Genomic DNA, 23,039 nt, shown 5'->3' with positions numbered 1-23,039 from the left:
TCTGCCCTGCTCAGGACCTGAATGCAGGCGAGTGTGGATGACGTCGGACGCGTCATCCACCGCAGCTAGAGAAGGAGGACGAAGATGGCCGAACAAGGCGGCGCCGGCACCGGAGAACGGAGACGCCCATGTGGCCAACCGTTAGGAAAGTATTAAGTGTTTTTTATGTTGTCACAGCGGCATGGGCTCTTATGTACAGCATGTTGGAATACTGTATATAAGAGACCGGTGGTGGTGGCCGCAGCTTATGCCAAAAAAGTGGCGACAGGTTCCCTTTAACATAAAATGTAAGCAATGTCATTTGTACAGTATTGAATCCAATTATTACCAAAGGTCAGAACATCTTATAAACCTATCAACTGGAACATGTTATTGAATGACCCCTCAATTACTTCGAGGCACGTACTGAAAGATTTATGTCAACACTAGAGTTGAGCGGATCGGTCATAATCCGGGTCCGTCTGATCCGGATCGGGTTGCTGCCGAAGTCCGGATCCGATCAGCAATCCGCGGCCATGTAAATCAATGGGGATCTGGATCGGGGGTGGTGGGGGGGGTTTGGGGAGAAAGAGAGAGAGAAAGATATCATGCACCCCGAATCCCGGGTACTGGTCGGACTCGGATCGGGCGCTCAAACCGAGCGGATCCGGGTCCGCTCAACACTAGTCAACACTCATGTTGCCAATACCAATAAAGGGGTTCTCTATAGCTAGTGACATAGAAGTATAAACGAAGACTTTGAAATGCCCTGTAGAACCAGGTTCCAAGTTCGGTCTAATAGATTAATAATGTATTTATTCTTTCCTTTGGGAACCTAAAAATGGAAGGAAAACTAGCATTGAGTATGTAGAGAAGAGACATGTAAGAAACCAAGAGAAAGATGAACAAAACAAGAAAAAAGAGGGAGGGGAGATCAAAAAAGATAGGTGCCAGAAACAGCGTTTGAGGGAAAATGGGAAGGGGCGTATGGGAGGGGAAGGGCGAGGTTAGGGGGTCCTCCAAAATTTACCAATCAAGCAGTGCTTTAATCCGTCTTGTATCGTATATCTCCAACCATAATCGGTGTGTTTAAACAAAGTTTTTCTTCTATAGTTACTTGAGAGGTTTGATTACGATGATGAGCCTGAAGCAGCCGATGAGTCAAAGAAAGAGGCAACCAGCCCCTCTGCGTCACCCCCTCAGCCACCTTTGTAAGTAGAGAAGCACTAACCGTACCCAAATTGTGTAAACGACCCCTTAAAAGAGAAATGAGTGTTAGGCTCTGTGCCCACGTGTGCATATTGCACCCAGCGTAACTGCATGCGTTCTGCGTCCCCAGCACAATCTGAAGATTGTGCATTATCCATGTGCACGTTGTGTTTTAGAACGCAGCGATTTGCATGCTGCCAAATCGCTGCGTTCTAAAAAGCAACAGGTCACTTATACCGTGTGCTTTGTATGCAGGTCCCGCTCTGACTATGGGAGAGGCTGCATCCAGAGCGCATGAAATCGGCTTTTCAGTACGCAGTGTTTCTGCAGCGATTTGAAGCGCACGTGTGCTGTTCAAATCACTGCAGAAATTTCTGCAGGGACAGAACGCAACGTGGGCACATAGCCGAAATGGCTTTTAAAACTGTATGAAATGTGTTCCCTGTGTTATATCGGTTGGGTATGGCGCTGCAGTGTCTCCAGGGTATGAGCTCTTGAATGTTGTCACATGACTACATTTAGGGGCCTTTGTACTTCATGCATGTGCTCTGATAGCACCAATACACACAACTTTTGTACATGCAAAAGGTATAACTTTTTTAATATTTTTTAGTTTTGCTGATGTACTTTCTATTCTGTCATTGCATTTCAGCCCATTCCCTGGAGAGGCCATGCAGCCGCCTCCATCATTTGTACCAATTCCGGGCCAAATGCCAAACATGGATCAGTTTCAGGCAGTTCAATCTCGGATGATGGGAATGCCACAGGAATCTCTACATAGTCAGGTATGTCTTATAACCTTATAAGGTTGTGTTCACACAGGACTATTCCGTTACAGATTTTTCCATCTACATTTTCTGGCTGAGGAATAGGCATATTACCATAGTTCACAAAGGGCGTTTTTGCACAGTTTTTAGCATGTTTTTTTTGCCTTGGTTTTGTGCAAATCCATGCTAATAAAACACTGCCTTCACAGTCCCAGCAATGCTTATCAGCTTACAGAAATCTCATGCGCACACACAAAACACCTGCCGTGTTTTCCTGATGGTTTTGTGAGCTGCCCTGGTTTTTGCTGCATTATGAAAAGAATGAAACATTGTCCATTCTTTTCAGCGGTTTTTCACCCTAGTGATGGGTGGACTCGCAGATACCTTGGATCGGCTGGTCTAACTGAGTTAATAAAAATTCCGGTTCCTGCCCAAAATTAATCAACTATCTGGCCAGTTTCCGTATGAGTCTATGGGGACCAGAATCCGGCATTTAAAATCAGTAGATGGATAGGATAGGGGGATTTAAGCATGCACGCTATGCTTACCGAATCACCGATGCAGCTGTACGCTCTTGCGGCCACTCATACATTCATAGCATATTCACTGATTTCCCCACCCACTAGCATCTCTGATTGGTTGCAGTCAAACGCACCCCCCAGCCTCTGTGACAGCGTCTGACTACCTTCAATCACAGACCTGGTCTATGGGTCTATCATACAGTAAAAATAAAAAAAGTGGCATAGGTTCCTGCCATATTATGATGCACAGTTAAAGCATACGGCTACAGGCTGCAGCCGCCAGCTGTGCACTTATCTTGTCTGTGTATCAAACTGAGGGACCCCATGCGGTGTTTTTTTTTTTTTTTTTTTTTTTTAATTAATTTTAAAAAAGTGTGCGGTCCCCCTCAATTTTGATACCCAGCCAAGTTAAAGCCCAGCAGCTGGGGGCTGGTATTTTCAGGCTGGGGAGAGCCATGTTTGTTGGGTGCCCCCTCCCCCCCAGCCTAAAAATAGCAGCCGCCCAAGATACTTGGTCAGACGCTGTCACACAGATTGGGGGCGTGTCTGACTGACCCTGGAAGTAGGAGGTGCCGCAGGAGCAGGTACTGCCGCATCGGAGACTGGTAAGTATAGTGCACTTGCTTTATTTTTACTTTTATTTTTTATTATTACCAGAGTGCTGCATCCAGATCAATTCTAGCCCGGGTCCGACACTCGGGTACTTTTGAACCCCCGTAGTTCTGTACTTGGTCCGGCCAGACTGGAAGTGCAAAAATCCACAGAAAAAAAAAAAATGCTGTAAAAAGTCATAAAAATCGCAATAAAAGCCCAGCCAAAAAAACGCAGAATACCCTCAGGAGACCTCTGCCATAAGATCAGGTTTTGGCCAGGGAATAAATCAACAAAAACGCCCTGTGTGAACCTAGCCTTAAAGTACTGTGTAGTCGAAATTTAATGGGGTATTCCAAGATGTTTTTTGCTTAGTTCAGAGAAATGCAAATCTCCTTAGTTTCCTCACTTCTGGATTTCTAGTGGGGGGGGGGGGGCTCTCCTTGAGTGACAGTTCTGGTGATCAGCAGAGCTGTAGTATTGGGCTACAGTATACAGTGGTACCTTGCTTAACGAGAACAATCCGTTCTGGGACTGTGCTTGTTAACCAAGTTACTCGTTCAGCAAAGCAAGATTTCCCATAGGAAATCATTACAATGCAGACAATTCCTTCCACAACTAGTTAAATGTCCCATCCTTGTCCCCTATTGTGCCATTATGCACAAACACGCATGCACACATTATATGCTTACCTTATCTTCCATTCCATCGCCGGTCTCCTGGGACCTGCTGTTCTCCGGTGCGGGCCGTGTATCGGGTTGCCAGAGCGCTGACGTCCAAGGCAAAGCCGCTTGCCTCTGATTGGCCAGCGTGCTGCCTTTGAGTAGCGATGACAGGAAGTTCCTGCTTCGTTGCTATGGATGCCGATGCACAACCTGGAGTGGAGTGGCGAACTACAGGACCCAGGAGGCCGGCAATGAAACGGAAGGTACACATATTATATGCTCACCTTACCTTCCGTTACACCACAGGCCTCATGGTAGTTTGTAGTTCGCCGCGAGGACGTCGCAATGTACTCGGGAACTACAAGAACCATGAGACCGGCGGTGGAACGGAAGGTAAGGTGAGCATAATACTGTGTGTGTGTTTATGTTTTGTGTGTGTGTGTTTTGTGTGTGTTTTGTGTGTGTTTTGTGTGTGTGTGTTTTGTGTGTGTGTGTTTTGTGTGTGTGTGTGTTTTGTGTGTGTGTGTGTTTTGTGTGTGTGTGTGTTTTGTGTGTGTGTGTGTTTTGTGTGTGTGTGTGTTTTGCGTGTGTGTGTGTGTGTGTGTGTGTGTGTGTGTGTGGACTGCAAGTGCGGGTCAGAGCGCGGTGGATGGACGGAACCGGAAGTGTGTGCGGTGAGGATTTTGCTCGCACAGCAAAGCTTTCTCGTAAACCGGGTTACAAATTTACAGAAAGCTTTGCTTATTAAGCGAAATTCTCGTTAAGCGAGGTTCCACTGTATATTCCCACACGAGTTCTGTTATAACACATTACTCAGCTTTCAGTGGTTTGTTCTGCATATCCTGGCAGAAAAAATAATCAGTTTTAGCCTCATAGCCTTATAAGCACACAGGTATGACAGTGAGGGGTGATATTGGGAGACCTTGGAAAACTGCTGGGGATTTTTAACTGCATCTCTTGAGATCAGGAGTGAGGTGAGCGAGGAGCTAACTACTGTATAGAAATCAGTGAACTAGGTAGAGCTTACTGGCATATTAAGAGTTAAACAATCTCCTGGAATGTAACTACTGTGCACTCTTGGCCGAGCGCCATGGAAACCAGCTGTGCAGTATAACACATGCAATGTCTCATTGGAAGAGAAGAATGACAGCAGATAGAAAAAATAAAAAGTCAATTGCAAACTTGCTTATTTTCATGTTGTCTGACTAAAGCAATTTTAACAAATTGAGGACACCCTTTTAAGATGCAGATATGCTAGATATTTCACCCTTTAAAGGGAACCTGTCATCAGATTTTTTTTTTTCCCTATTAAACTAAAAGAATCCCCTTCTGCTGCTCCTGTGCTGCGTTCTATGAAGGTGCACCTTGGCCCTGACTCCCCTTCCAGACCCGAAAAATTACTTTATAAAACTTGGCCCCTAGGTATACTAATCCCCTGTGTTGGCCAGTTGGGCGGGCTCACTTTCTGATCCTTTCCCTTTTCCTGTCGATGATCATCGTCCTCCTGTCTGCTCGCACAGGCGCAGTTCGCTCTGCCATATTGCGGGCAGAGCAGAAAAGAGCTGCCCTCGCTCGCGCCGGTGAGCTGAAGGCGCAGGCGCAAGATTATGGGCGGGTACGAGCAGGTGCTGGTGAGGTCATGCACAGAGCCGACCTTACCAGTGCCATGCTCTTACCCGCCCAGCTGTTTTTCTGCTCTGCCCGCGATATGGCAGAGCAAACTGCGCCTGCACAAGCAGACCTAACTGCACAGGCGCGAGATTTGAAAATGCGATGAGGAGGATGACTGAGGGCGTCATCCTGTCAATCAAGGAAGGAGGACGGCGATCAGCGGCAGGAGGGGGAGAAAGGAGCAGAAAATGAGCCCGCCCATCTGGCCAAGACAGGTAATTAGTATACTTAACTGCCAAGTTTTATAAAGTTATTTTTTGGGGTCTGGAAGGGGAGTCAGGGCCAAAGTGCACCTACGAAGAATGCAGCCCAGGAGCTGCAGAAGGGGAGACTTTTAGTTTAATAGGGAAAAATCTGGTGACCGGTTCCCTTTAATGTGTGGGGTAAAACTGCAGCAAATCCTCTCATAACAGGATGATTTTTGTGTGAATCTGCGTAAATATCTCCCAGTGGAAAATGTCCTTTTTATTTTACTGTCCTAAGTGCAAATTTTATTTTTGATCATGTTTTCCCCCCCCCCTTTATTCAGGCTCCAGGTCCACCAACTGGGCAAATGCTTGGTTTTGGAATGATGCCAGCTCAGGCTTACCCTACTATGGTTCCTCCGGTTTCTCAGCAGTCTCCTCAATCATTTATACCAGCTTTTCCAGCCCAGAATGATGTACAGATGATGACAGATACTCTGCCGGTAAATCTGATCACTTTTTTCTTTTTTTTTTTTTTTTTTCTTTTTCCCCCTGGTATTTCAATGCAGTTAATAAAGTTTGTTCACTACATTAATGCCAAAATGCCTAGAACAAAAATAAACAAAACATCCTGCCCGATGCGATGTTGATGTTCTCCATCGGAGTTTCACTTCACATTGGCTACTGTGGTCACATGACCTAATCAGCACCTCTGATTGGCTGTAGCTCTTAGGTGACATGTCCTATGATCCATCAATAGAGGTGCAGTGTCGGTCCAGGAGGTACACGTTTTATTTATTTTATTTTTTTTTATTTTTTGTTTTATGAAGTCAATGGGTGGAAAGGCTAAAAAAAAATCCACCAACAATTGACATGCTGCAGTTTTTACTGCACTAAATCTACAAGTAAAAAATAAGCAACGTGTGTACAGCCCTTCAGGATTCTCATTGACTTTGGTGGCATGAAGAGAGACCTGCAGATTAGAGCCACAAACTGCACCAAGAAACGCATCAAAAACGTTCTATCCGGCCTAACATTGAAACGCTGCTGCATTTCAGTAAAACTTGCCTACCTAAAATGACAAGGCTAGTGTTTGATTTGTGTTGTCTGTAGTTTTGGCAGCATAAATCAGCTGTCGCCGTCCTCCATTGATGACTCCTGCGTCATCCACATACCCGAGCTAAATCTTGCACCTGTATAGAGACTTTGCCGACTCACTTCGCGTTGCCCTACTGCGGGAAATGCCGAATACATAAATGCTCATGCGTGAACCAGCAAAGTCTTTTCACTGGCGTAATATTTTGCCTGGTGATGTGGATGACTTCTCCTGCATCATCCACATACCTAGGTTAAATCTCACATCTGCACAGACACTTCGCCGTTTCGAGCATGCACACCTATGTATTCAGCACTGCCTGCAGCAGGGCAGAGCGAAGTGCGTCTGTGCGAGCTGTGGATGGTGCAGGTAGCATCATCCACATCAATCAGCAGAGGACAGCGATCAGCTAGAGAGGAGTGATAGGAGCCGCAACCAAGGACACCCATTGGACCGGACCCAAGGATTACAATATACGTGGGAGATTTATAAAAGGTAATTGTGGGGTGTACAGGGCGAGTCAGGGGGTAGCATGCATTTGTTTATAATGCAGCATATTCACTAGTTAACATGATAGTTTCAGTTTATAACTCAAACTGGTGACCGGCTCCGTTTATCAAAAGTGCATATTCACAGCATGTTTCTTTGTCGCTCCATTGGGAGACCCAGACAATTGGGTGTATAGCTTCTGCCTCCAGAGGCCACACAAAGTATTACACTCAAAAGTGTAACCCCTCCCCTCTGCCTATACACCCTCCCGTGCCTCACGGGCTCCTCAGTTTTATGCTTTGTGTGGAAGGAGGCACACATCCACTCACACATCTCCATTTTAGTCAGCAGCAGCTGCTGATTGTATCGGTTGGAAGAAAAGAGGGCCCCCACGGGGCCCCCGGCATGCTCCCTTCTCACCCCACTAAGTCGGCGGTGCTGTTAAGGTTGAGGTACCCATTGCGGGTACGACGGCCGGAGCCTCATGCCGTGTTTCCTTCTCCATCCCTGAGGGCTCTGGTAGAAGTGGGATCCGAAGCGGTCATCCAGGTTCTGGGACCGTGCTCCCTCCGCAGCCCCTGAGGGAATCTGCTGGACAGGAGCTTATCTATCCTCAGGGACAGGGCCCTGCATCCACGAGGTACTCTGTGTCCCTATGGGGACGGTGTATGGAGCGCCTGGTTTCCAGACGCCGCATCTGACTGCTGAATAGTGAAGACCGGGGACTACCGCGCCGACCGCTCCTGCTTGTCGGCCGCGGTATTAAATTTAGTCCCCGGCTTCATCGCGGCCTAGTGGAAAAACTCCCGCCCCCAGGCCTGTCTATCAGAGATAGGGGCGGGATAGCCGACCTGACGTCGGATGTGAGGGCCGGGGCATCCTGTATGCTCCCTCCCCCCTCACTGATCACTGTGGGGACCCCAGATTCCCGCACTTTTCATAACGCCGCCCATGGCTTCACTCCTCCCCTGAGAGCTCCGGCAGCCATCTTTAGGACATTCTGCCGGTGGAGAATCACAGAGAACAGCTCTGCAGCTCTGGGAGACCAAGGCAGGGAATCTGGAGCACACACACCCCGCTTTTTAGCGGTCGGTAAGCCGCACCGGTCACTCGGTGTTGGTCCCCTTGGGTGCCGGTATAGATACGTATATATATACCGTATTTTTCGGACCATAAGACGCACTTTTTTTTCCCCCAAATGTTGGGGGAAAGTGGGGGGTGCGTCTTATGGTCTGAATGTGGCTGCGGGGAATGTGGGTGCTGCAGTGGAGCGGGTCATCGGGGGCACGAGCAGGCTGTAGCAGCCTGCCGTGACCACGTGGACCCGCTCATTTAATATGCACGCCCATCCCCCGCCCATCATCCCTCAGCGCTGAAGCCGGCGCTGACAGGTGGGCGGGATGATGGGCGGGGGATAAACAGCCGGCTCGCATGATCACCCCTGGCAACTACGGCCTGGAGTGATCATGTGCGGCTGTATTCACTGCACCCCGTGCATCATCATCAGCGCGGGGAGCAGTGAATCAGTGTACAGTACTCACCGTTCCCCTGCAGCATCGCTCGTCCTCCCGTCTGTGTCAGCGGCAGCGCCGCTGATTGGAGCCGTCCCCATTGCCCTGCTGGATGGCGATCATCTCCTGTGTTTGTGCCGGCGGCTGAGTGGCGCTAGCGGCGCGCACAGCGATGACGTCAACGCTGTGCGCACGTGTCCACACGCAGCCTCCGGGACACTGGCACAGACACAGGAGATGATCGCGATGCAGCAGGGTAATGGGGACGGCTCCAATCAGCGCTGCCGCTGACACAGACTGGAGGACGAGCGATGGTGCAGGGAGCGAGGTAAAGTGAGGTGAGTATGAACGTTTATTTTTTTTTATGTGCCACAGGATGCGGCCATACACCAGGATGGGGGCATATTATGAGCCGGATGGGGGCATATTATGAGCCGGATGGGGGCATATTATGAGCCGGATGGGGGCATATTATGAGCCGGATGGGGGCATATTATGAGCCGGATGGGGGCATATTATGAGCCGGATGGGGGCATATTATGAGCCGGATGGGGGCATATTATGAGCCGGATGGGGGCATATTATGAGCCGGATGGGGGCATATTATGAGCCAGATGGGGGCATATGCCATGATGGGTTATATAGCAGGATGCGGCCACATGCCAGTATATAGCAGGATGCGGCCATATGGCAGGATTACGGTATATAGCAGGATGAGGGACATATACTGTTTATACCAGGCAGGGAGGATCATTACCAGGATGCGGCACCTTAGTAGAGAATTTGGGGACATTACCCCCATAAAAGTGTCAGCAGCAGATCCTCGCCCCATAACAGTGTGTCATGACCACATTTTTTGCTTAAAATTTTATTTTCCTATTTTCCTCCTCTAAAACCAGGGTGCGTCTTATAGTCCGGTGCGTCTTACAGTCCGAAAAATACGGTACTTATTTCTGTTCGGCCGGGGTATACCCTTTTTTCTATATACCCTCAGTGATCACGCTCCTGGGACACAACAGCATGTCGACCACAAGGAGCAAGGGCACTAAAGCACAGGGTTTTTTTGCCACATGTACCTCTTGTAGGGCCATGTTACCTGCGGGTTCCACCTACCCTCACTGTGAGCAATGCTCGACCCCTGTTACGCTTGCTCAGCCGGAGCCTCGGTCACTAGTGGGCCCCTCGGCTCAGGCAGACCCCCCTGCTTCCACTGTCCAGGTGGCAGCGACAGAGTTTGCAGTTTTTGCTGAAAAGCTCTGAGTCACTCTCACAATCCATGGCTCAGTCTATGGACAAATGGTCTGCCAAGTTGCTGGAAGCCCTGCAGTCCAGACCGGTCCTTACACAGGCCCCGGACCCTGTTAGATCGGCGCCTCCAGGTCCCTCTCGGTCCACCCCGGCCGGGGTGGGCCCTAGGTCTCACGTGGAGGACTCCTCCACGGACCACAGTCCCAGACCAGCTAAGCGGGCTCGCTTGGAATCTTCCCCGACTTCTTCACGCTGCTCGGGTTCCCAGCTTGAGGACTCTCTGGAGGACGAGGCGGAGGTTGCAGCTCAGGGCTCGGACCCTGATGTTGCTCTCAATCTTGATACACCTGAAGGGGACGCCTTAGTAAATGATCTTATCTCGTCCATCAATCAGGTGTTGGATCTATCTCCCCCGCCTCCACCTATAGAGGAGTCGGCCTCTCAGCAGGAGAAACACCAGTTTCGGTTTCCCAAACGTACACGGAGTGCATTTTTTGATCACTGTAACTTCAGGGATGCCGTCCAGAAGCCCAGAGCGGTTCCGGGCAAGCGCTTTACTAAGCGCCTTACTGACACACGTTACCCCTTCCCCGCTGACGTAGTTAAGGGTTGGGCTCAATGTCCTAAGGTGGATCCCCCAGTCTCCAGATTGGCGGCTAGATCTGTGGTTTCGGTTGCAGATGGCTCATCACTTAAAGATGCCACTGACAGGCAGATAGAACTCCTGGTGAAATCCATCTATGAGGCCACGGGGGCGTCTTTTGCCCCGGCTTTGGCAGCCGTGTGGGCACTCCAAGCGATCTCAGCTTGTCTGGCTGAGATTAATGCGGTCACACGTATGTCTGTCCCGCAGGTTTCATCTTTAACCTCTCAGGCGTCGGCGTTTTCTTCCTACGCCATGAACGCAGTCCTAGACTCTGCTAGCCGTACAGTGGTGGCATCCGCTAATTCTGTTGCAGTCCGCAGGGCCATGTGGCTGCGCGAATGGAAGGCAGACTCTGCTTCCAAGAGGTTCTTAACCGGTTTGCCGTTTTCTGGCGAGAGATTGTTTGGCGAACGATTGGATGAGATTATTAAGGAATCCAAGGGAAAGGACTCCTCCTTACCCCAGTCCAAACCTAAGAGACCTCAGCAACGAAAAATACAATCGAGGTTTCGGTCCTTTCGTCCCTCCGCCAAGCCACAGTCCTCTTCGTCCAATAGACAGGACAAGGGCCAGAGGAACTCCTATGCGTGGCGGTCTAAGTCACGCCCCCAAAAGGCAGCCGGAGGCACCGCCTCCAAGGCGGCCTCCTCATGACTCACGGCATCCCCGAACCGCATCCTCGGTCGGTGGCAGGCTCTCCCGCTTTCGCGACGCCTGGTGGCCACATGTTCAAGACCGATGGGTGAGAGACATCCTGTCTCACGGTTACAGGATAGAGTTCAGCTCTCGTCCTCCGACTCGTTTTTTCAGAACATCCCCGCCCCCCGCGCGAGCAGACGCACTTTTTCAAGCAGTGGACGCTCTGAAAAAAGGAGTCGTGACCCCCGTTCCCACTCAGGAACAGGGTCGCGGTTTTTACTCCAACTTATTCGTGGTGCCAAAGAAAGACGGATCATTCCGTCCCGTTCTGGACCTCAAATTGCTCAACAAACACGTGAGCACCAGACGATTCCGGATGGAATCTCTCCGCTCGGTCATCGCCTCGATGTCACAAGGAGACTTCCTTGCATCGATCGACATCAAGGATGCCTATCTCCATGTGCCGATCGCACCAGAACATCAACGCTTTTTGCGTTTCGCCATCGGGGACGAACACCTTCAGTTCGTGGCATTGCCCTTCGGCCTGGCGACAGCCCCACGGGTTTTCACCAAAGTCATGGCATCCGTTGTGGCGGTCCTGCATTCTCAGGGCCACTCGGTGATTCCCTACTTGGACGATCTCCTAGTCAGGGCCCCGTCTCGGGTGGCGTGTCAACACAGCCTCACCGTCGCTCTGGAGACCCTCCAGCAGTTCGGGTGGCTCATCAACTTCCCAAAATCCAAGTTGACACCGACCCAATCTCTGACCTATCTAAGGATGGAGTTTCATACACAGTCAGCGGTAGTCAAGCTACCACTAGACAAACAGCTGTCACTGCAGGCAGGGGTGCAATCTCTGATTCAGACTCAGTCACACCCCTTGAGACGCCTCATGCAGTTCCTGGGGAAGATGGTGGCAGCGATGGAAGCAGTGCCCTTCGCGCAATTCCATCTGCGTCCGCTCCAGTGGGACATTCTCCACAAATGGGACAGGAGGTCGAACTCTCTCGACAGGAACGTCTCTTTCCCCTGCAACGAAGACGTCTCTTCAGTGGTGGCTTCTTCCCTCTTCTCTATCACAGGGAAAATCCTTCCTGCCCCCAACCTGGGCTGTGGTCACCACGGACGCGAGCCTGTCAGGGTGGGGAGCGGTATTCCTCCATCACAGGGCTCAGGGAACCTGGACTCCGATAGTCTTCCCTTCAGATCAATGTCCTGGAGATAAGGGCAGTGTATCTGGCCCTATTGGCTTTCCAGCAGTTGCTGGAGGGCAGGCAGATCCGTATCCAGTCGGACAACGCCACTGCCGTCGCATACATCAACCACCAAGGCGGCACGCTGAGTCGCCAAGCCTTCCAAGAAGTCCAGCGAATTCTGCAGTGGGTGGAAGCCACAGCATCCACCATCTCCGCAGTTCACATACCGGGCGTAGAAAACTGGGAAGCAGATTTTCTCAGTCGTCAGGGCATGGATGCGGGGGAATGGTCCCTGCACCCAGAAGTGTTTCGAGAGATCTGTCGCCGCTGGGGAACGCCGGACGTCGATCTCATGGCGTCACGGCACAACAACAAGGTCCCGGCCTTCATAGCACGATCTCAAGATCACAGAGCTCTGGCGGCGGACGCATTAGTCCAGGATTGGTCGCAGTTTCGACTGCCTTATGTATTTCCTCCTCTGGCAATGCTGCCCAGAGTACTACGCAAGATCAGGTCCGACTGCCGTCGCGCCATTCTCGTCGCCCCAGACTAGCCGAGGCGGTCATGGTACCCGGATCTGTGGCATCTCACGGTGGGTCAGCCGTGGGCGCTGCCAGACCGACCAGACTTGCTGTCGCAAGGGCCGTTTTTCCATCTGAATTCTGCGGCCCTCAACCTGACTGTGTGGCCATTGAGTCCTGGCTCCTAGCGTCTTCAGGGTTGTCTCAGGATGTCATTGCCACTATGAGACAGGCCAGGAAACCGACGTCCGCCAAGATCTATCACAGGACTTGGCGGATTTTCTTGTCCTAGTGTTCTGATAAGGGTTTTACTCCCTGGCCTTTTGCCTTACCCACTTTTCTTTCCTTCCTTCAATCAGGAATGGATAAGGGGTTGTCACTTAGTTCTCTCAAGGGGCAAGTTTCGGCACTCTCAATATTCTTTCAAAAGCGCCTGGCCAAGCTTCCGCAGGTCCGCACGTTCCTGCAGGGAGTTTGCCACATAGTCCCACCTTACAGGCGTCCGCTTGAACCCTGGGACCTTAACAGGGTGCTAACGGCTCTTCAGAAACCGCCTTTTGAGCCGCTGCGGGATGTCTCCTTATCACGTCTTTCGCAGAAAGTGGCATTTCTAGTAGCAGTTACTTCACTCCGTAGAGTGTCGGAGCTTGCAGCACTGTCATGCAAAGCCCCCTTCCTGGTCTTTCACCAGGATAAGGTGGTTCTCCGTCCTGTTCCGGAATTTCTCCCTAAGGTGGTATCGCCCTTTCATCTCAATCAGGATATCACCTTACCTTCATTTTGCCCTAATCCAATTCACCGCTTTGAAAAGGATTTGCACTCATTAGATCTAGTGAGAGCACTCCGTTTCTACGTGTCTCGCACAGCGCCCATGCGCCGTTCAGATGCGCTTTTTGTCCTTGTCGCTGGCCAGCGTAAGGGTTCGCAGGCTTCCAAGTCAACCTTGGCTCGGTGGATCAAGGAACCGATTCTTGAAGCTTACCGTTCTTCGGGGATTCCGATTCCTTCGGGGCTGAAAGCCCATTCTACCAGAGCCGTGGGGGCGTCCTGGGCATTGCGGCACCGGGCTACGGCTCTACAAGTGTCAGGCAGCTACGTGGTCTAGTATGCACACTTTCACAAAGCACTATCAAGTGCATGCCTATGCTTCGGCAGATGCCAGTCTAGGTAGGCAAGTCCTTCAGGCGGCGGTGGCCCACCTGTAAGAGGGAGTCGTGTCGGCTCTAGTTATCGAGGTATTCTTTTACCCACCCAGGGACTGCTTTTGGACGTCCCAATTGTCTGGGTCTCCCAATGGAGCGACAAAGAAGAAGGGAATTTTGTTTACTTACCGTAAATTCCTTTTCTTCTAGCTCCTATTGGGAGACCCAGCACCCGCCCCTGTTCCCTTCGGGCTAGTTGTTCTTTTGTGTACACATGTTGTTCATGTTCAATTGTTTCATGGTTTTCAGTTCTCCGAACATCCTTTGGATTGAATTTACCTTAAACCAATTTATAAGTTTCCTCCTTCCTGCTTTTGCACCAAAACTGAGGAGCCCGTGAGGCACGGGAGGGTGTATAGGCAGAGGGGAGGGGTTACACTTTTGAGTGTAATACTTTGTGTGGCCTCCGGAGGCAGAAGCTATACACCCAGTTGTCTGGGTCTCCCAATAGGAGCTAGAAGAAAAGGAATTTACGGTAAGTAAACAAAATTCCCTTCTTTTGGTTTTATTTTTTTTATTAAGTCATGTCAATTCTTAAGATTTTTTTTTTTTTTTTTTGCTTCTTCTTAGAACATTCCTATGGAAGTAGAGGAGCAAAGTGTCCAAGAATCCAAACGTCCTATGACGGATCGTCAGAAGTCTTCATCCAGGTAAGATGTTTTAATTAAATATGTCCACTCAAGGTAAGAGGTCACTGAGCACAAGATCTTGAAAAAAGGAGAACTCTGTGGGCCTTGGAAAATGGCATGAAAACCAAAATTCTTTTTGACAAATTTCTTCAATGTGTTTTTTTTTTTTTTTTTTTTTCACCACTTAAAATAAAAACTATTCATGTTTGGTATCTGAAAACTCCTACTGACCTGGGGAATCGTACTGTCCAGTAAGTTTTACCATATAGTGAACATGGTAAATAACAATGGTGGAATTGCACTGTGTTTCCAATTTCACCGCAGTTAAAATGATTTTTCCTGTTTTCCAGTACAATATGGGACAGAATGAATGGGGTCATTCAAAAGTGCAAGCCCTCATATGGGTATATTGGATGGAAAGATAAAAAGTTATGGCTCTTAAAGGGAAAAACTGAAAATCACCAGGTGGTGAAAAGGCTAAAATGTGTTCCCATTTTGTACAATTATGGCATGTCCACTGGATATCCAGCCATAAATGTGTGAGATGGGAATACCCTTTTTAGTATTTTTTTCTTTTGATGCCGTTTAGCCTTGTATTTCAGTTACAATCATGAGGGGGACGCTATCTCCCGCTTACATGCAGTACTAGGAAAAACTGCAGCTAAGTAACAATACATAAAAGTTAATAGTTCTTATAGACATTGGCGGTATGTTTGGGGTGGTTGTCCTGCTGCATAATACATTTGGAGCCAATCTGGCATCTCCCTGATGGTATTGTATGATGAGTATCTGCCTGTATGCCTACGTTTTGAGGACATGATTAATCCTGACAGTCTATTTTTCTAAAATGCACCCCCAAACTTGCAGAACCCTTGGTCAGACGTCAGTGTTGCCTGCAGAAATTCACTGTTGTGCTGCTCGCCATCCCTTTGGAGTCAAAATGTCAAATAGCATGCATTGACTCCTGTCCAGAAATCCTGCTGCCATATTATTTGCATTCCGGTCCTATTCTTTCTTGTATAGTTGACTCATTTAGTCTTTTACATTTGGAAGGTAAAAAAAATATAGCCACAATGCTTCTATGAGCACCACTTTTGAGCAGTAGATGGGTGTAGCTGGGCCCCATTGGTGCTGCAAGTTCTAAGCTGATGGCAGTGCTGGACATCTTTCAATTTCAAAGGGAAGTAAGCACAATGTGCCTTTCATCTGCTGCATGAAGCTTTCTTGGCCGACCATTGAGTCTGCGATCTTCGACATTGTCTATTCTTTGGTATCGTCAATGCTGAAAAATACAAGCAGATATTATTATTATCTTATATAATGCTATTAATTCCACAGCGCTTTACATACATTGGCAACACTGTCCCCATTGGGGCTCACAATCTAAATTCCCTATCAGTATGTTTTTGGAGTGTGGGAGGAAACCGGAGTACCCGGAGGAAACCCACGCAAACACGGGGAGAACATACAAACTTGTCCTTGGTGGGACTAGAACCCAGTGTTGCAAGGCTGCAGTGCTAACCACTGAGCCACCGAGCTGCCAGATGTCATTTAAAGAGCTTATCCAGTTTTGGCACGAAAGTCTGCAGTCACATGTAATCCTTACATCGTGCATAGCACACTGTCAGGATACTTTGTACTGGGAGCAGACGGTCACGTGACCGCAAGTAAGCATGCATTCTCCTCGCCAGATTCCCAGTAGACTTGTGCAGCCTCGCTGAATACAAGTGAATTGAGCTAGGCCGTGCACATCTAGTCATAATACGACCAGAAATATGCATGTTGCCCACTTCTTGCACTGAAGAATCCTTACAGCACAGATCCATCCCTAGAGACTACCTCCCAGGACATTTTGGCACTGTCTCCCATTCTGCGAAGGAAGAAGGAATCGGGACTGCATCTGAACAGGTACCCCTCACCTTTCCTATCCACACGGGCCACAGGGGTTCCCATTTGTCTTGGGCCAGAGTTCCTTTCCATCTAGCATCAGCCCAGTGCAGTGATTTTTCCCTACCTTTGCAGCTCCTTCCAAGCAATCGTTAGTTAGGTTGTGTCCTGTCGGCCTCACTGGTCTATCCCTGCAAAATTTAGTCCCCGCCTTCTCCGGGACCTGCTTCCTGCCCATGCCTCCTGCTGTCTTCCTGTGCACGCTGCACTCGCGCATCCACACGCAGGCCAATCGCTGTTCTCCTTTCTTTAGGCATTCACAGCGCTTCTTTCAGATCGCCAATTACATCTGATGGGGTTCTCGGTCTAGCCCCCTTTTCTCATCACTGACGCATTCTTCTCTCCCCGGGAAGCATCTCCAGTGTTCAGACAGCTCCCCGCGGTGGGTCTGTTTCACCTGTTAATGCTTTCCATCAAGGTAGATGGTATAAAAGATCGAAGAAGCACACACACTCCAATTCCTCTTTTGGGTCACCTCCTTCCACATACTAAAAATTGGCATCTGTCTTGATCGCCAGATCCCCAGGCTGTGCAGGGTTGTGATCCAGACTGAGTCTGAGACCGACCTAGCCAGCAAAATTCAAGATATGGTGGACAGCTTGAAACTGGCAGTCAACCAGACTCTCCATATCGCGTAAGGCTTGCCGACAGCAGAGAGGTTTGTATTTTCATAAAGAAGGCAAAGCTCCCCTCGGTGTTTTACAATCACAGAGTTCAAGGGCCTTTTACCTAAAGAATGGGGGCATCCGGAAAGGAGTTTCCAGAGAAGGCGAATGGCTAGCCTATATCTTTTTACTCCCAATCTCCTCAAGTCCTGGGCAGATCCTTCAGTATCTTGGTTAGCCACCAATACAATCCGCTTCCAGATGATGCCTCTCTCAAGGACCAAAGTGACGGGCACATTGAATCCCTAACAAAATATGCCAATGAAGCCACTGGCACATCTCTACCCGATTTTTGCCTCCACCTGGGTCTCGATATCAGTCTCTGTATGGGGAAAGCTGCTTCAGCATGGGATCCTCTCAATGAACTGGCAGACCAGATCTCACACGCTGGGAAGTATCATCTTTCTGTATCACTCGACACAGCAGTCTGCTGTGCAGTAGCAGCCAGTAACATCGTGGCCATTCGCAGGGTCCTATGGTTCAAGGCCTCTAAGCATGGATGAAGTCGTCTCTCTCCACTCCTTCATTTCAAGGTTCACGTCTGATTGGAAGAAAGTTGGATCAGATTATCTCCGATACCAGCGCAAAGAGTACCTTTCTTCCCCAGCTGAAACACAAGCATCCTTCAGCCAAAAGACGCAGCATGGGTTTTCATCCCTTTCAGCAATTCTCACCTACCGGGTCCTCAAACTGTCGCAACCGGTTTCTTTTCCAACAGGAGAAGCCTGGAGGCCGCGTAGGCACCGAACCAAGACTTTGCATTCCAGCTCCAACTGGTTGTCATCCGCGTGACTGCCCTCACCTGGGAGTCCTCTCAAGGTGGTTAGGAGTCCCAAGGATCCCACCATGGTTCACAGGTTTTCAAAGCCATAGATTCCCTTTTCCAGTCAATAGTCATCACTGCAGTTCCCCCTAAAGAGCAGTTTTTGGGGTTTCTGTTTAAACTCTTTTGGTGTTACAAAGAAGGATGGCTCAGTTTGGCCCATTCTCATCCTCCTTATTCAAATGCAGACTTAAGAACGTAATTACTGTGATCAGTGATGGCCTCCATGGAACCTCAGGAATTACGCTGCTTTGTGAACACGTATCTCCACATACCAATTTGTATGTCTCATCAAAGATCTCTCCGATTCACCTTCAGGACCGTCTTTCAGTTCACAGCTCTCCTCTGAGGCCTAGCTTTCTGCACCCAGTCTTCACGAAAGTCATGGCAGCCGTCAAGGCCATTCTGCATCCCAGAGAGATCATGGTCGTCCCTTACCTAGACTTTTTTGATCAAGGCCTCTTCCCGTTGAGACTGCTGTGCAAGTCTTCAAATTACGCTCAACACGCTGTCCCGTCTGAGCTTTATAGTCATCAGGGCAAAGTTGTCTCTGATCCCTGCACAACGTCTAGTTTTTCTGGGCGTTCTGCTCGATACCGCTCGCGCCAGAGTTTTCCTTCCTGGAAAAAAAGGTTTTTGCCCTGTTGATCAGGATTCGCTTCCTCAGACTACACTCGTCCGGTCCTCTCCGGCGCTGCACGAGCATGCTAGTCAAGATGGTTGCTGCAATGGAAGCAGTCCCCTTCGCACAGTCACACTCTTCAGCTTCAACTGGCTCTCCTGGTTTCCAGTGTCCGCCAATGAAGGCTCCGAGAAAGTGATCTTACGGTGAGTCCCCAAAATTCTCTTTTACCAGGTAGTCCTCTGAATTTTCACTTGGTGGGAATGTAGCATAAAGGCCTATGCATGCGGCCTTATTCCAAAGTTCATATCACGGCATATCCCAGATCTTATGACCCGTATTAGCAGCATCACGCGTTCATGAGGGGGGTTAGCTCAGACCGGAATACAATACAATGTTTGTGTTGTGTAAAGAAGTCCTAAACTGATATTGTCTATGGAAGAACAAAAATGGCACGAGCATTACAGCAAAGGAAACATTGAATATTGATTTAACACTGAAGTCACAGAAATTTCGAGCTCCGTAGGGTTCCAATGGTAGTAATGTTAAATGAATGAAGAAATAAAACCCTTTCAGAGTATGTATGTCTAGAATATATTCGCATTATTATCGTCATTATTCGTGTATGTATACAATACTGCATATAAAACCACAGCATTAATGTTTGAAGGAATTATTTAATGGGACGATGTGAAACCATATCGGAAGGGAAAAATGATATATATTTTTTCGCCTCCAGATCACCCAAGAGGCGACGATCCCGGTCTGGTTCCCGCTCTCGTCGTTCTAGACACAGGCGATCGCGTTCTCGGTCTCGTGACAGACGGCGTCACTCCCCAAAATCTCGTTCCCAAGAGAAGCGTGACCGTGAAAAGGAACGAGAGCGTAGAGTTAAAGGTCTTCCCCCTATTAAATCTCAGGCTGTCAGTGGTGAGTGGCCCATGCTGTGAACTAGTAATGGCTCTGGAAGGGAATTGTATGTCCTCTAGTATTTCGATAGTCGCAGTACTGATGATTGCAAATTGTTTACACCTTGTTGTTTTTATCATTTTGTGAGGTTTCTGTTTTCAGTGTCTTATTTTCTGATCTCTTCAGTTTGCAGTACTACACTATGGGTTGGACAACTGGACAAAAGGACTCAACAACAAGACGTTGGCAGCCTCTTGGAAGAATTTGGCCCTATTGATTCAATTAATGTACGTGTGTATGCTCTAGTTAATTTTCCAAAAAGATAACACTAAAAGTGATATTTCAGTTTTGGGATGGATTTTTTTTTTAAATAAACCATTTACCATGATTAAAAAGGATTTTTTTTTCTTTGCAGATGATTCCCCCAAGAGGTTGTGCTTATATAGTTATGGTACAAAGGTTGGATGCATATCGTGCTTTACAAAAACTGAGCAGAGGAAGCTACAAAGTTAATCAGAAAGCAATAAAGGTACGCAGCTCCTTCCTGTACAATGAAGACAGTTTTATTTGTTTGGGTTTTTGTTTATGCACTTACTTTAACAATAATGGTGTTCTTTTCAGTTGAGCTTTGTTAGCTTTGGTAAGGTTAACCATGTTCTCTTTTTACATTATCATCCCGTCCTGTATTTAAATAGAAATCCTTTGAAAACATGCAAAAAAAACCCTATAATTGTAAGAGCCTTCATTGTTTTTCTATGCATGCTTTTCCATTAAAGGGATTGTTCCATTTCAGTAAATTTTAAAGCAGCCCCTGCTGTGACATCTGTATAGTCATCACAAGTAACTAGTGCATGATATGTGCCGACCATGAACTGGTGTAACTCTATATAGACACTGTCTTTACACAGCACACAGCAGGGACACGTTTATAAGATTATCTCAGCACAGGAACTTTTTTTTATTTTTATTTTTTTTTTCTTTTTTCTTACAACCCATTCACCCCAGGCGATTTTTTTTTATTATTTTTAATTTATTGATTTATATATTTTTTTATATTTTTTTTTTTGCTCCCCTTCTTTCTAGAGCCATAACTCTATTTTTCTTCTATTAATCTTGCCATATGAGGGCTTTTTTTTTTTTTGTGGGACAAGTTGTACTTTTAAATAAAACCATACGTTTTACCATATAGTGTACTGGAAAGCTGCAAAAAAAAATCCAAGTTCGAAAAAATTGCAAAAACAGTTTGTTTTGGGGGTATTTTATTCAGTGTTTACTATATGGTAAAATTGGTGTGCCGGTGTGATGTCTCAGGTCGGTACAAATTCGTAGACGCCAAACATGAATACTTTTTATCAAAGGTCTTTTTTCAACCTTAGTAACTATGTAACTATGTAAAGCAGTACAAAAAAAAAACAAAAAAAAAAAAAGACATTTGTCCAAAAAAAAGTGGTGCACTTTTTGTGCCATTTCCGCAACCCGTAGCGTTCTCATTGTTTAGGATATGGGGCTCAGTGATAGCTTATTTTTTGCGTCTAGAGCTGACTTTTTTTATTGGTGCCATTTGTGTGCAGATGCTACATATTGATCGCCTGTTATTGCATTTTGCGCAAAATTTGCTACTGCCAAAAAACGTAATTAGTTGGTTTGGCGTATTTTGCAGCTACACAGCTTACCGATCAGATTAATTGATTTTATGTTTTGATCAAGCATTTTTTCTTTTTCGCTCCTAATTGGGAGACCCAGACAGTGGGTGTATAGCTACTGCCCTCTGGAGGCCGCACAAAGAACTACACTTAAAAGTGTAAGGCCCCTCCCCTTCTGGCTATACACCCTCCCGTAGGAGTACAGATTCCTCAGTTTTAGCTTTGTGCGCAAGGAGGTCAGACACGCACGCATAGCTCCATTGTTTTTAGTCAGCAGCAGCTGCTGACTATGTCGGATGGAAGAAAAGAGGACACATATAGTGTCCCCAGCATGCTCCCTTCTCACCCCACTGTATGTCGGAGGTGTTTGTAAGGTTGAGGTACCCATTGCGGGTACGGCGGCAGGAGCCCACATGCTGATTCCTTCCCCATCCCTTTTTACAGGGCTCTGGGTGAAGTGGGATTTACTGGTCTCCAGGCACTGAGACCGGGCTCCATCTACAGCCCCTGGAGAAGATGCTGGATGGAGCGGAGTACATCAGGGACATGGCCCTGCTTCCTCAAGGTACTCTGTGTCCCCGTGCATTTGGCGCTCACACCGCAGCATGCTGGGTGTTGTAGTGCGCCGGGGGACATCTGCGCTACGGCGCTTGTGCCATGGCCTCATTCAGCTTAGCTGAAGCAGGCACACTTCCAGGAATCGGTCGCGCCGGCCGCTGGGACTGCGGCGCGGCTGGCACTTGTGGTGCGCCGGGGACTTCAGCGCGGCCCGCGCTTTTACGGCGGCCGCGCTGATAACTCGAGTCCCCGGCTTTTGCGGCCTGCTTCCGTTCGTTCCCGCCCCCGGACCTGCCAGTCAGGAGAGGGGCGGGACGCTGGCCACGTTTAGGAATCGGTCATGCCGGCCGCTGGGACTGCGGCGCGGCTGGCACTTGTGGTGCGCCGGGGACTTCAGCGCGGGCCGCGCTTTTACGGCGGCCGCGCTGATAACTCGAGTCCCCGGCTTTTGCGGCCTGCTTCCGTTCGTTCCCGCCCCCAGACCTGCCAGTCAGGAGAGGGGCGGGACGCTGGCCAGTGCATCAGCGCTGAGGGCTGGAGTCGTTTTTACATACTCCAGCCCTCACAATCGGCACAGAGGGGACACTGTTTCCCGCACTTTTGTTTGGGAACTCCCACGGACCGCCCCTCTCCACAGACGCCGGCAGCCATTCCTGCTGACACGCTGAGCTGCAGAGGGGAGCCGGGGAGACCCAGACAAGGAATTCTGCAGCCTCTTACCCGCTATTCAGCGGGCGGTAAGCAGCCCTCAGGGCTCACCCCCTCTTGTGCCAGTACTATTCTTAGTATTTTGTTGCTACAAATACTTTGTATTGCATAGCGCTGGTCGCCCTTTGGCTATAGACTCTCTCACATTGCAGAGAGCCAGCAGCATGTCGTCCGCAAAACGCAAGGGTGCCAAAGCACAGACATTATATGCTTCCTGCACCGCATGTGGGACTTTTCTACCGGCAGGCTCCACGGACCCCCATTGTGTGCAGTGCTCGGCCCCTGCGGCGCTTGCACAGTCGGGACCTCTGCTGGACGTGACCCAGGGTGTACCACCTGTGAATGCTGTCCAGGTGACAGGAACTGAGTTTGCAGCTTTTGCTGACAGAATGTCTCTCA

At 48.7% G+C, this 23,039-nt stretch overlaps 1 protein-coding gene across 1 annotated transcript in view; it reads left to right on the top strand.

Annotated features, from left to right (window-relative positions):
- SCAF4 (SR-related CTD associated factor 4) overlaps nt 1-23,039 on the top strand; it is a 211,875-nt gene that overhangs the window by 90,670 nt on the left and 98,166 nt on the right. The window contains exons 8-14 of the mRNA XM_075335036.1: nt 1,093-1,190; nt 1,841-1,973; nt 5,933-6,091; nt 14,707-14,786; nt 19,562-19,752; nt 19,918-20,018; nt 20,147-20,260. Of these exons, the coding sequence (XP_075191151.1) occupies nt 1,093-1,190; nt 1,841-1,973; nt 5,933-6,091; nt 14,707-14,786; nt 19,562-19,752; nt 19,918-20,018; nt 20,147-20,260 (876 nt within the window). The remainder of the gene's footprint in view (nt 1-1,092; nt 1,191-1,840; nt 1,974-5,932; nt 6,092-14,706; nt 14,787-19,561; nt 19,753-19,917; nt 20,019-20,146; nt 20,261-23,039) is intronic.

The sequence above is a fragment of the Anomaloglossus baeobatrachus genome, chromosome 2 (assembly GCF_048569485.1).
Source record: "Anomaloglossus baeobatrachus isolate aAnoBae1 chromosome 2, aAnoBae1.hap1, whole genome shotgun sequence".
NCBI classification, from domain to species: domain Eukaryota; kingdom Metazoa; phylum Chordata; class Amphibia; order Anura; family Aromobatidae; genus Anomaloglossus; species Anomaloglossus baeobatrachus.
Note: the sequence above shows the minus strand (reverse complement) of the source record. Positions and strands in the feature narration are given on the sequence as shown.